The 15,009-nt window shown below is 36.6% G+C and overlaps 1 protein-coding gene across 1 annotated transcript in view; it reads right to left on the bottom strand.

Moving 5' to 3' along the window:
• The window catches only part of HCRTR2 (hypocretin receptor 2), an 87,504-nt gene that overhangs the window by 18,536 nt on the left and 53,959 nt on the right, over positions 1–15,009 (bottom strand). The window contains exons 2-3 of the mRNA XM_016198057.2: positions 11,000–11,178; positions 3,664–3,907 (exon numbers count right to left, since the gene is read on the bottom strand). Of these exons, the coding sequence (XP_016053543.1) occupies positions 3,664–3,907; positions 11,000–11,178 (423 nt within the window). The remainder of the gene's footprint in view (positions 1–3,663; positions 3,908–10,999; positions 11,179–15,009) is intronic.

Genomic DNA, 15,009 nt, shown 5'->3' with positions numbered 1-15,009 from the left:
ATTGGTGTTTATACTTAACTGATGAATAGGCATATCTGAATAAATTCTTGCATACATATCAAATCGACAAATAAAGAGCAAATGTGGGTATTTATTTCAGCTTTGAAATCAGAGATTAAAGGGTAATATCACTCTGAAATCAATAAAAACATATTTAAAAAAATAAAGGGTAATATCATATATTAGACAAAACTTAATTTCTCTCAGATGAGTTAAAGTCCATTTTTGAGCCAACATGTTAATTTAATTTAATAATCTAAAAACTACAAACATTTTCTCCTGCATGGTACACATATCAGAGATTTAATGGACAAGTAAATTAAAAATAATTTCCCAAATATGTAATTTGAACTGCATTATCAAAGCTTATGGACCCACTAAAGTTTACTTGAATCTTTCATATATTTTATCTTCTCCCTAATAAACATTTTAATGTTCCTTTTAATACACATACATACATATCTATATATTTTCAAAATCTCATAAAAGACCAGATGCCATAATAAATTTGGCTGAAAAGAAGAGACCCATTCTTTTTTTTTTTTCAGACCACTGAAGAACAATATGGCAATAAAATCCAAAAGGAGAGAAATTAAGAGATTTCCAGTGTCCAGAACTATGTCTGACAAATAGTACATGATCATTAAAAATGGGATGATTGAAGGATGAGACAATTATATCACTGAGTGAGTGAAAAAGGAAACATTGCTTTCCTCCCAATAGGATCCATCCGGTGAAACTGCATTTATAAGCCAAGCAATCAAGAAAGTATGGTTGTAATTCTGGAAGAATTTTTAAATTTTAAAAGTGTGAATTGATGTGATTGAAGCAAACAATGAATATATACAAAGACATATTTTAAGATCATTAAAATAAATATTAACGCATTTTATTTGTTTTTAAGTGTTGAGTGTGCCTGCCAAAAGTTATGGTTTGTAGTCTTTTTTGTTTCCCTCAACAAGCCATAGGCAATGATGAATATAATGAGTTCCATAAAATATTGCATCTTTCCGGTAATATTTTCAGTATGACAGAGCTCTCGGTTATTTTGCACAATGGATGAGACAGCACTTTTCAGACTTTCCCAAAGGCAATCTGATAGATATGAATCAAGTGACCGCATTGTTTACTGCCCCGGTTCACACTGTACTATTGGTTGCAAGACAGCCATGATATCACTGTCTGATTTTATAACTACATTATTGACATAACTTAGGATAAAGAGAAGAAACACAGTTCACAACAAATTTTAAAAAACTGTGCTAGACTTTAAAGATGTTTAAACTTTAGAGACTTGACGCTGTAAAATATAATTCCTATGATGTTTTAAGGTTGTAAGTATCAGACATATGTCTGAATTATAACATTTTAAGTTGAACATGGACTTATAAATAGCCTAAATTGACAGAGCTTATGCTATGTAAAAAATATTATAAACTAAATGTCGAATGAGCAAACTAAAAACCTGCTTTGAATTCTTTTATATTCTTCTTGAAAACATTGTGATTAACAATTTTATTTAAGATTTGAAAAGCTAATTTTATAGCTTTTATTGTTTGATTTTGAGGATGACCAAATTCAATTTGGCACCACTTAATTTTAGTCTTTATAATAATTTTAAGCAATAATGGGCTAATATAAAATCACTTTTAAATATTTTTCCTAAATGACTTCTGAAGGCTGAGTTTAGATTTTTAGGCATTCAACAATAATAATTGCTTATAAAAAAATGTCCCTGCTAGGGCTAGATAATAAAAATACTCAAGGTTGAAATGAGTTTTATATATTTATTGCTCAAAGATAATTAGAAGGTGATGTGGCTATTTACTTAATCATAACAACTGTCAAAATTCCCTAGCTTTGTAAACTTTTTGTTAATGAGAATTAATGCTACCTGATTATTCAGGGCAATATAAAAAAGGAAACGTTTATAAAAGCCCACAAACTTCTAAATGAAACTACTAAAATACTTTAGTAAAAACGTTACTGACACATATTGAACAGTAAGAGGGCGTTTTATCTAATTACCATCTCCATAAACTTAAAGAATCCCAACTTTGAGTTGAAAGCTTAGATTTAAATGTACTTGTTTGCTTCACAAAATGTATGGCTCAGTTTCATCATTAATTAAGTAAAGGATTCTAACCAAGAGCTCTTCAGGCTGCTTCCAAACCTAACCCATTGTAAAGCAATTGCGTAAGAGACATATCCCAATAGGTCCCCACCCCACCTTCTATCCAGATACAATCCATTCCCTAGTCTACACAACCCTACATGCCTGAAGCCATCAGTTAGGAGGACCCTCCTCCTTTCTTCTTCCAGTGACAGTGTCCATTGTGTGAATTTTCTTGCTTCTTGGGACGCCCTGTACCTCTTCCCTGTCTGAAGCATTCAGATGCTTCAGTGCTTTGCTGAAATATGAGACCCTCTGTAAACTTTTGTCCAAATGTTAGAAAAGAAGAGCAAATCTCAGCAACAAAAAGGACATTTAATATTTGGGGTAATAGAAGAAGCAAATTGTGAAATTTAGTTATTATGGGACTTCAGATAATGTACAAAATAATCCTAGTTTCTTTTAAATTTTATCTTGCTATAGCGAAAGCATATGCGAAATTTTTTAGTTCCTGACTTTTTTTCTTTTTCTTTTCAGTGTTCCAATAAAAGTATCAGGGTAGGAAATAACATAAATTTAAAAATTCAAATACTTAAAAATATCAGATTCATAAGCAATCCCTTGGGTGTACTGTTTGTCTTTGGATACATCTTTCTAATGAGCATAAATGTACAGCTTTCTAATAAACAAACGCTTTCCTAATGTTTAAATTCCATAATTATGAGCCATTGTTACACACTTATTCAGAAGAAGACAGATTTTTTTTTCTTCAAATTTCATGCAATCATTTTGTAACTAGTGCATGCTATGCTGAAATGCAGGATTTTAAAATTTCCTGTCCTTCTTTGCTGGGTTCAGATCTGTGCCATTACCAGGCATTGATAGAAGTGTTTCCACTGGTGCAGAAAAACCTCAAAGACTGTCACTCAGAATTTTAGACCAAAGGAATATAAACCTCCAAGCTTCTGCTTGTTTGAGTTTAACTTCCTAACACATCAGGGGAAAAAAGGATTCATAAGTCATATAATTCTTAATTATATAATAATTGTGCCAGGGATAAATTTTATCAGTTTAATATGTTATGAGCAGAGACAGCAAGTTTGGATAATTTGACTCAGAGAACAGCATTGGTCCACACACTCAACTCTAGTCATGTTTCCAGGCAGGACATGTGAAGCCCACTGGGGAGCTTGACACGAGGCAAGATAATGCTGTACCATCTTATAAAATGCGCATACTTGGACTCAAATAAATGAGTCCTTTTTGTTTTAGAGCATTTAACAAAAACTAACATAATCAGATCTGAATTGCGGAATAAACTCCCCCTTTCATTCCTTATCTGAAAATTAGATAACAATACATAAAAGGACCAAGCCAGGTGGAGCTATTCTGTGAAACTGCTTTAGGCTTCGACTTGTTTTCATGCTTTTACACAGTACTAACCAATGCCAATGAAGTACACGAGGCCAGCTTTGCAATGGCTCTGCAATTTAAATTTTCAGTTTGCGGCTGTCATAGAAACGTCAGCTCGGGGGCCGAGATGCGCTTACCTCCCCAGCGCTCGTCGCACACTGTAAAGAGGGTGGTTTTGTTGGCCAGCCCGGGGAGCATGGTGCTGCACTCCATGACGATGGCCTGGGGGATCATTATAATGCAGGACACGATCCAGATGATGACGATGCTGTTCCGGGCCCGCTTGGCCGTGCTCTTGAACATCAAAGGGTGACAGATCGCGTACCATCGATCCAAGGCGATGCAGCTCAGTGTGAGGACGGACACTGACACCGACACAGTCTAGAGAAAGAAGGACAGAGTTAAGAGAAGCACCTGGCATTGGATGGATCACTCTTTTTTTTTTTTTTTTTTTTAATATATCTTTATTGATTTCAGAGAGAGGAAAGGAGAGGGAGAGACAGAGATAGAAACATCAATGATGAGAGAGTCATTGATCGAGCCCGCAACCCGGGCATGTGCCCTGACCGGGAATCGAACCCCGATCACCTGGATCCTAGGTCAACGATCAACTGCTGAGCCACGCCCGGCCAGCCAAGGGTGGATCATTGTTAATCTATGTTTACCTTATTAGAAAGCTAGTCACCACAGATAACCACATTTAAAGTTGCTAAAAAACATTTCATGCCATGCTTTACAATTTAAAAAAATCCGTGCAAAAAATCATATTTCTTATTAAACATTAAAAAGGTACCATGAAAACACTGTAAACTTTTTTTATGCCAAATGTTTTAATTTATAACCTCGCAGTCTTTGAGTGATTACTATCATTACATTGTCTTGAAACTTTTCCATTGATAGAGGAAATCTTATCCTCAACTGAAAAAAATAAAACACAAATGTTTAGTCTGAACTGGAAAACTTTTTTTCACGTATAGAGAATAATATGAAATGTCTTTCTTTTAAATTATCATATAGGAATTTGTAATTGCATTTAATTGGCATTTCTGAATTATGGGTATCTCATTTCATATTTTCAAATAACAAAGGCTATTGGTGCATCAGTTCATTTCCAATATGTTGCACCTAAAGAAAGGCAAGAGTTATGTTAAAATAAAATTCTGTATATGGATCTCCTTACCATAATTTGCTCATTGCAGGACAAGCAACTTGCTTCTAAAATTCAAACAAATTCCCCTTGTCCAGGCTTCATTAATTAATAACACCACAAATGACATTCTAACTTGGAAATTTAAGGAACTATTAAAGAAGTATGTTAAGCGTGCCTACACCCACCTGATCAGTTTAGGCAGCTATATTTAATTTATCCCTGTACCGGATGAACCATTGATTCTGATAGTACTCTCAAAATCTCATACTCTTTTCAGTCATGTTTTATTACAAATTTCTATTTATTTTTTAAGTATTTATAGTACAATAGAGAAGACAGATAATTAACTTATTATCTGTCTTCTCTATTGGAACAAAACTCTACAGCAAAAGGAATTGCTACTGTATTTATATTTTTCCACCACCGTGTCCCCAGTATTGGGCAGTGTTTTATGTGCTTAATAAATATATTTTTTTGAATTAAATAGTTCTAAGCCTCAGTCTAAGGTTATAGTGTCCAGTCATCTTTCTCTTTTTCCTTTTCTAGTTGTATCGATTCCATAATATGCAGAAGGGCAAGTCGCTCTGCGTCTTACATCAGGGCCTTCCTGGCCGATGCATTGACTGTAGGAGAGTCTGAGTGAATGGGATCTAAGAGCCAGCACAGCGCAGGAGAAAGGGCTCAGGGTGATCCATCTATTCTCACTCTCCCACCAGCCAGCTGTGCAATGTTGGGTCACTCACATTATTTTAGGCCTAATATGTGTGAGTTGTCATTTTTTTTTCTGTTAAGTGAGTGACATTGACAGGATAAGGTTCTTGCCACTATGATATCTGCTTCTCTCTGGGAAAGTCAGTCTAGTATAGTTGGAGTCAATTATGCAACCAGGTTTTCCGGGCATGAATCCCATCTCACTTAATAAATGTGGGATCCTGGTAAGTTACTTAACCTTTCTATGACTCAGTTTCCTCATCTGTAAAATTGGATGCTAATGGTAGAGAGAATCAGTTGCGATGTGAAATGCCTAGCTCTGGGCTGGCATACAAATGCTATGGGTTTGTGGTTACTTATTATGATTATGGCAACGATAATGATGACTATACCATCAGTTTTCTCTTTCATCCTCAAGCTTGGAATTCTAGCTTTTAATTGGAACACACCACATTTCAGTGAAGAACAGTCATAGAAATCACAAGTAAAACTTAACCTGTGTTAAATTTTCAGAGGTTAATTTCACTTTAAGTATAACCTTAAAGGGCTGAACTCTATCAGAGCAGGCTTAGATTGGTTCATGACTCCTGGGAATTTCTTGATGCTACCTTAGAGTGCATTTAAGCCCCTTTCCCAAACCAGTCCCTTTCTCTTCTCAACATCCATTACTTCCCTGCCAATATGTCAAGCACCCAAAGCCCCTCAATACTATTGCTAATTTAGGGACAGAATTGTTACAGTCCAAAACTGCACCGTTGACCTTTCATAGCTGCTGGGCGAGGGCTATCTTTAGCCAATTGAGAAATTAGGAGTGTTAGATGTTCAACAAGGCTTAGTGGTTTATTATCCATGAATTCTAATCAACGTGGGTGAATGAGCTAGTCATAGCGTGGCTCAAACTACAAAGTCATTTCTAGCATTTCCCTCTACTTTTAGCGAGAATAACCAATTCAAAACAGTTCACTGAAAGACAGTCTTCCAGTGCTCACAGTTGGCCAAAGTGCAGGGCCATCTCTGTTACAGAGCAGTGAGAGAGACTCTGCTGCTATGGCCGATCGAGCAGTAGAATTCACTGAATGGACCCTTGGCAATCAGTGACTTAATATTTACTGTTTGACGATTATACCTATTGCTGTATAATACACACTAGCATTCAACTTACATGATTTTCGGGGGGGGGATATAACATTGCATCTTATCATATGTGATTCTAAATGAAGTTTTATTGCTGCTTTTCACTTCTAGAATTGCCCTTCTGGGTGCCTTTTTCATTTAGATCTTGATATTAGCTCAAATCAGCCAGATCATTAATCACTTGAAAAATGAATCTAGAGGGGATTATGAACGCTGTGAATTAAGTGCAGTGAGATGATGTGAATTTCTTCTGTTGTCAGGTGCTTGGTCTCCCCCCCCGTCCTGTGGGCACCCTGTGGTCAGGGTGAGGTTGGAGACTTTCTTTGGTGAGAATGAGTGTTTTATATTTGCACATAGAAATGACAAAAGGACCTCAGAGATCCATGACAGGCAGAAGTGGAAATTTTGCCTCATCACAGATTTGGATGACAGGCACTAACAGACTGGAAGGTGCGAATGTGGAACTGAGAGTGAAGGAGCCTGTCTGACCACCACGTACCCACCACCCACATCTCTGTTGGCTTTTGTTCTTTTCCTGGCATTTCCTATGCAGAGCCTTTTCTGTACGTACAACAAATAATCACTCTGAAAAAGGAACCAACTGCTTCTGTAAGTGTGAGAAAAAAAAAATATATATATATATATAATTTTCAAGAAATTAATGGTAATTATTCAGCAAATAGCCCAATAAATGTTAATGGCCTAGATTTGTAGAATTATTAAAGATACAGAGATCTCATTTTAATTATTCATCTAAGATTTGTTATATTTGTGAGATTTTAAATATTTTTGAGCATTTGCCAAAGTGTTTATAGAACATCATTCATAAAACTAAAGGTTGTATTGTATTATATTTAGAAGAAAAAGAACCTATAAAATATAGAGAGAATTAGCACATTTTCAAAAGATCTTAAACACAACCAAATAACCTTAAATTTGGCTGGGCAATTTGTAATGTTTTAAAATATTCAGTAGGACATACGTATCACATTAGAGACAAAGCCACCAGTTTCAGAATATTAAAATTAAGAAAAAATACTACTCAGATTTAAATGAATGGCTTATTTACCATTGACATCGTTCATTCCATGTGGGAAAATGCTATGGAAAATGGGCAATAAGTATTGTGAGAATTTGTAGATGCTATTTTTACCAGTGTGTCAATACTTTTGTACATTTACAACTTTCCATCAAGAAATAATGTTGAATGCGGTAACAAATAGATCTAGTCTTTTCCATCTGACTCAGATCTTGTGGCTACTCTGTAGTTGTCTCCTTGGCCTATGGAGAAGAGGGTCAACTGAGGAGTTGATCAGACTGGACACTGTTTATAAAGAAGCAGATTCCATTAGGAGGTAAATGTTCCTTCAATGGTAGGACTTACATCACTCACTGTTTCCCACTGCTTCCAGCCTGTCCTCAGGTGCCAACAGTAGAATCTGGAATACCTAGTCTATTACAGGGGGTCACAGTGCATTAGAGCAGAACCACAGGGTGGTACACCCCTCCCGCATCACCTCACTCTTAACAAGGGAATCTTCTGTCTCATAAAGAGAGCTTGAAATAGTCTCTCTCAGCAAGCAGAAGATTCTGGGCAACTAAAGCCATCTTGGAACTTAACAGGATTCCCTCAATTTCCCCCTGGATAGTTACTGGAACCAAGAGAAATACAAAGCTTGCTGGAAGTACCACAGAGATGGTGAAATATTAGAATCCTCTGCTAGTATGATTTCCCCTGTGTTTACATGAAAACACCAAGAGACCCCATTCTTAATGATTTTTTAATTAGGATATTTTTTTCTCAGTTTCTCCATGTACTATTTCTCTCAAAGAATTTTGCTACAGTTTATTTTTGTAACCTATTCATGATTTTCAGCCAACCGACACAAACCAGCCTCATAGTTAAACTTAATGCTTGCAATGAAACTTATAAATTCCACATACTATTTCTCACTTACTATTCTATCAAGAATCTGATCTAAAAAATGATCGCTCCTCTGTGTAAGAGGTCATTGAAAAACTATTGGGCTATAAATATTTTTTGTAACATTTCTGATTCAAAAGACTAATCAATATACTTTCTATTAATGGGCTACTTGTGGTCTCCCCAACTTTTGTTTTTATCAAGACTTTATTTTATGGAATACTTTTGAGATCACATCAAAATTAAGGAAAAGGTACAGAGATTTTCAATATACCTTCCCCCCCCCACATATGCATAGCCTCCCCTGTTACATCTGTTATAATTGATGAAACAACACTGACACGTCATGATCATACAAAGTCCATAGTTTACTTTAGGGTTCATTCTTGGTGTTGTATATTCTATGGGTTTAAATAAATGTATAACACATATCCACCATTATATATCATCATTGCACTGCCTTAAAAATCTTCTGAATTCTGCCTATTCATCCTTTCCTATCCTTGACAACTCCAGGTCTTTTTACTTTCTCCAGTTTTGCCTCTTCCAGAACGTCATATTATTGGAATGACACAAAATATATATATAGTCTTCTCAGGTTGTCTTCTTTCATTTAGTAATAAGGTTTCTCTTTCTCATTTCATGGCTTTATACCTCATTTCTTTTTAGTGCTGAATGGCATTCTATTGTCTATATGCACCACAGTTTATTTATTCATTCATCTACTTAAGGACATCGTGGTTGCTTCCAAGCTTTGATAATAATAAATACAGGAGTGCAATTGCTGGATCATATAGTGGGACTATGTCTAATTTTGTAACAAAACAGGAAACCATCTTCCAAAGTGGCTGAACAATTGTGCATTTCCACCAGCAGTAACGGATAAGTTACTATTACTCTACATATTCACCAGCATTTGGCATTGTTACTGTTCCAGAATTCAACCATTCTAACAGTTGTGCACTGATATTTCATTGTTCTTGTTTTTTCATTGTTGTTTTAATCTGCATTTTGCTGATGACATATAAAGACAAGCATCTTTACATACGCTTCTTTGCCATCTGAATAGCTTCTTTGGTGTGGCGTTTGTTAAGGTCTTTGGCCCATTTTTCAATTGGGAAGTTTGCTTTAATGAGTTTTAAGAGATCCCTATAATTTTAGATAGCAGTACTTTATTAAGTTTGCCTTTTACAAATATTTTCTCTCAGTCTATAGCTTGTCTTTTCGCTGTCTTGATATTGTCTTTCACAGAACACACATTTTTTTTTTATTTTTAAAATTCAGCTTATCAATTATTTCTTTCAAATATCATGCCTTTGGAGCTGTATCTAAAAAAAATCATCAACATGCCCAAAGGTCATCTAAGTTTTCTCCTATATTATCTTCTAGGAGTTTTAAACTTTTGAGTTTTATATTCAGGCCTATGATACATTTTGAACTACTTTTTGTGAAGCATGTAAGGTCTGTGTCTAGATTATTATTATTTTTTTGCTTGTCAATGTCCAGCTGTTCTAGTTATGCTAAATTTTTATAATTAGGAGCACATTTTTATTTCCTTCAAATACTATGATCACCATTTGGGAGACTAGATGGAATACAGACTGAAGGGTGGGAGACGGACATGGGTCTGGGGTATGGGAACACAAGTAGAGAGTGGTAAGCATTTTACTTACAGCCCAGTTGCTAAAGGGAATCCATGTCTTTGAGTCTTATGGTAGTAGCCACTAACTTAGTAAATTTTTAAAAATTATTTTAGAGCTATCAGAATATCAGTTAGAAAATTACTCTCTGAAGTATTTGTTCTTATCTTCTTATAGGGCAATTAGTCAAAGGAACACTGCTTCCACTACTAAACAATAAAACATCTAATGATGATGACTGATAGTTACTGAGAACATACTATGTTTTTATAAGATCATTTTCCAGAGGGTAATCACTGTGCCAAGTGATTTATATAAATTATGTAAGTAGACCAATAACCATAGGCTATAGCTATAATTAAAATTATTATCCTTTTTAAATAGATGAGTGAGTCACAAAAAGCTTCTGTGTTTGGTTTGATAGCATACAACTGGTGATGGCAGGACAGATATTCCAGACATGGTAGTTTGATTCAGAACCTACACTAAAGCCTCTTTACAGTACTGCTTTGATCACATGCCTCCTAATTTTTTTTGCATGAAGTGAAATCACTTATAAAAACAAATAGCCCTCAATTATTTGAACTGGGAGAAGTTCAACCATTACTTTGTTCATGTTCCTTATTTTATAATCAGAAAAATAGAGATGAAAGAAATAAAAGGTTTATGCTGCATATAACAATGTCTTGAGGATTCTGTTGCTTTATTTTTACCCAGAACTTAATTTCTTTACACATAAATTCTCAAGTATTACTTTTCTTAAGTTTACTGATTCCTTTATTTTCCTTGGTTGCCAATTCCTTGGGCAAGTCTATTTCTTTCTTAGCTAACTAGTTAACATAGCACTATGACTCTAATTGAAAATACTTTTCACTAGCTTTTGTGTTTGAATCAAAAATTTCAGAAACAATTACCTGTAAATAAGGGATCACTTTACAGAGGGACTGTCCAAAGAACCAGGTCTCGGTGATGTCCACAACCAGCGTGGCGGGGAGGCAGGTGATGGTCACGAGCACGTCAGCCAGGGAAAGGTTGACTATGAAGTAGTTGGTCACTGTCCTCATGTGATGGTTCTTCCACACTGCCACACAAACTAATTTGGAAAGAAAAACGAATAGTAATTATTATGGACTGAATTTTTGTATCCTCTCAAAATTCAGATGTTTACATCCAAACCCTCAATGTGATAGTAGGAGGTGGGCCTTTGGGTGGTGATTAGGTTATAAGGGTGGAGCCCTCATGAATGGGATTAGTGCTCTTATCTCTGTCTACTTGTAAAGACATAGCAAAAAGTCTATTGTTTATAAAGTAGGAAGTGGGCCTTCACCAGACCCAAATCTGCCAACCTTGATCTTGGACTTTTCAGCCTCTGGAACTGTGAGAAATAAATTTCTGTTGTTTGTAAGCCATCCAGATTACGGTGTTCTGTTACAGTCGCAAACAGAATAACTCAGTAAACTAAACAAACAAACAAAATAGGTACTAATGAGGAAACATTGTCAAGCTAGTCAATACTTCTATAAAGTCCACAAACAAATATTGAGAAGGAAAGATAATTTAAGGTTGTGCTGTATTTTCATTAAATTGGTCAATCTGTGTGAATGCTGAATATGAACTTAAAATCAGTTCATTTGCCTTGCAAGATAGTTCTCTACGGATCATAGGGCTGCATTTACTTTTATTAGATGTTGAACTGTGATTCCCAGAAGTTAAAGTACAATCTTTGACTCTTTTTTCTGTTCCCCTGGTGCTCAAGAAACATTTACAGAATTGAGATGAATTAGAAGGTAGCTATTTTCAGAGAACTGTAGTGTTTGCCTCATCTATGCCATTTGCCCTTATCTGATCTCAAACTCTGCATCTGGAACTTCAACAGATTAAGAGGCTTAAAATACAAAAGTCAACAATTATTCAGCTTCTATTACTGTCAACTACTGAGTTAGATGGTTCATATACTCAGGTCATTTAATTTGGATCGCAATCCCAAGGGAAGACATCATGACCAACACGAGGTAATTGAGACACTGGGAGTTCATGGTACTTGTCTAAGGACAAGTGGCCTATAAAGCACAGAAGAACTGGGATTAAACGCTAAGCGAAGAGCTGGTCTGTCACTACATTGGTTGCCTTCTTTTGTGAAAATGAAGATGTTACAACAAAGGACATATAAGTTCTAGAAATGCAATCCTTCTTTCTATTACTCTTGACGACCTCTAAACATCACCTTAAATCAAACATACTTTTCAATACTTCCACAGCTGAGCCTTCCTTATTGCCTTTCGGTATGTTCTTATGTTTAAGAGCCGTGCTATCTCACTGAGTTGCTTTTTATGGAAGTCCTTGATTCTGTGCCCTCCGTCTGGTGTATCCAACGGTTACATAATCACGGCTTCGGAATTATATAGGTGCAAGGGCTGCTACCACATTTATTGCTGGTTTGCTTCGCTGAAAGTAACTGCGAGTTTGCCTGGGGTATCATTAACCTGCCAGAGCTGTCTCCCATGCACCCAAATGATGCAGTGATTAGTACCCTTATAGAGTGAAGAAATAAAAGCACATTTTGTTAAGTTTAAGTCACTGAATGATGTTTTTTTTTTTATAATTATGTATCATTTATTGAGAGTTCTATATACTGAAAAATGCTTTTACTAGCTCCCGAAGCTGAAATTACCCTTCAGTCACAAACAGATGCTAATTTCATAAAATACCTGAATTTCTGAGAGTTTAATTTTGAAGAACTTCACATCTTTATCTAACCCCAGCACCGTAGGATGCAAAAACTCCTCTCTCTCTCTCATGCACAAACCCATCCTAGCAGGTGACTGACACATTATCACAGCTTGTTATAAGGAAATTGTCAAAAGCATCATACTGTGGATACTTGGTCAATAAATGGTCCAAATGGTATAATTTTGAATCTACCAAAACAACAAAAAAAAGACCTAAAAATAAATAATAAAAGCAGTTCTAGTTTGTCTCCTAATTCTCCATATTTTGGATGTGCGAAACGGCAGTGATAGAAAGGCAGTGTGAATGCATTCTGTTTAACCAACATGAAAGCAAGTATTTTTACACTTTTACACGACTTACTATGTGCCAGGCACTGCTCTAAGCAATGTAAGTTATTAACTAGTTTAACCCTCATAATACACTATGAAGTGATCACTATTAATAATCCTATTTAACAGGTAGAAAACTGACACTAGAGAACGAAACTTACCGAAAGACAAATAGCTAGTAAGTGCTAGAGCTTAGATTTATTTGCTGTGCGGTGCCGTTATATTATGCCTTTTATCAAAGCAGGAGATGGAAAAGACACTGCCAACATCTGTTTGACAGGCCTTTAGCAGATCATTAGTTGAACTTGCCATTTGCCGCATGAGCCACCTTAGTAAGGTCCTGATCCATCCAGTTTGAACTTTTTAAAACTTTAAATATATCTTTATTGATTTGAGGGAGAGGAAGGGGGAGGGAAAGAGAGAGAGAAACATCAATGATGAGAGTCATTGATCAGCTGCCTCCTGCACACCCCTGACTGGGGATCGAGCCCGCAACCCGGGCACGTGCCCTGACCGGGAATCTAACCGCGATCTCCTGGATCCTAGGTCGACGCTCAACCGCTGAGCCACGCCCAGCAGGGCCAGCTTGAACATTTTTAATACGGAATTCCTAGCTTTCTAAAGACCTTGAGTTCATTTTGTGGCGGCTGTAACGACTAGCGAGTTCCTGTTGATGATGAGTCGGTAACTGCTTCCCTTTTCTTTCTGCTCGTGGGTTCTCCCGAAGGAATAAACCTCATCTATTTTTTTACATCTCACCTCTATTAGTTTCCCAGGGCTCCTGTAGCAGAGTACAACAAATTGGGTCTCTTCAAGTAACAGAAATGTCTTGTCTCACAGCTCTGGAGGCTAGAAGTCCAAAATCAGGGAGTCAGCAGGGCCAAACTCCCTCCGAAGCCCATAGAGAAATTCTTTGACTCTCCCCGAGCCTCTGGCTGTTTGCTGGCAATCTTTGGCTCCATGGACATGCAGCTGCATAACTCCAGTCTCCACCTTCATCACCGCATGGCATTCTTCTGTGTCTCCATCTTCACATGGGTGGCTTCTTATGTGGACACCAGTCCTACTGGTTTAGGCACCCACTCAACTCTAGTATGATTTCACTTTAACTAATTATTTCTAAATAAGATCCCATTCTGAGGTCCAGATTGTTAGCACTTTAACATGTATCCTTGGGGAAGACACAGTTCAACCCATAATTGTCTGTCCTTTGGTTCCTAAAAACTCACATCTTTCCCATATGCAAAATACGTTCATTCGACCTCAACAGTCCCCAAATTTTTAACCCATTTCAATATTGACCCCAAATCCAAATTTTATTTAAATATTATCTAAATCAAGAATAGGTAGGATTTGGGGTATGGTTCTTCCCTGGGGAAAATTCCTCTTCATTTGTGGTCCAGTGACACCTAGAAAACAAGTTTTCTCTCTCCAAACTACAATGGTGGGACAAGCGTAGGTACAGGTTCTCATTCTAAACGTGAGAAATTGGAAGGAAAAAAGGGTCACTGGTCTAAAGCAAGTTTGCAACTCACCAGGGCAAATCCCATTAGTTTTAAAGTTTAGGATTAATTATCTGAGGCTTGGTGCTCTGTTCTCCAAGTCCAGCAGGGTGGTGGCCCTGCCCTCTGGAGCCTGTAGGGACATCCTTCCTTGACTCTTCCTAGCTTCTGGTGGTTTGCCAGCAATCCTTGGTATTCCTTGGCATGAAATCCTTTGGTATTCCTCCACCTTCATCATCACATGATATTCTTGTGTTTCTATCCTCACATAGTCATCTTCTTGAAAAGATACCAGTCCTATTGGTTTAGAAGCCTAACCTACCTCAGCATGACTTCCTCTTAACTAATTATATTTGCAATGAC

This window comes from Miniopterus natalensis, chromosome 5, assembly GCF_054644295.1.
Source record: "Miniopterus natalensis isolate mMinNat1 chromosome 5, mMinNat1.hap1, whole genome shotgun sequence".
Taxonomy (NCBI): Eukaryota; Metazoa; Chordata; class Mammalia; order Chiroptera; family Miniopteridae; genus Miniopterus; species Miniopterus natalensis.
The sequence above is the reverse complement of the archived record's forward strand: the minus strand, read 5'-3'. Positions and strand labels throughout refer to the sequence as shown.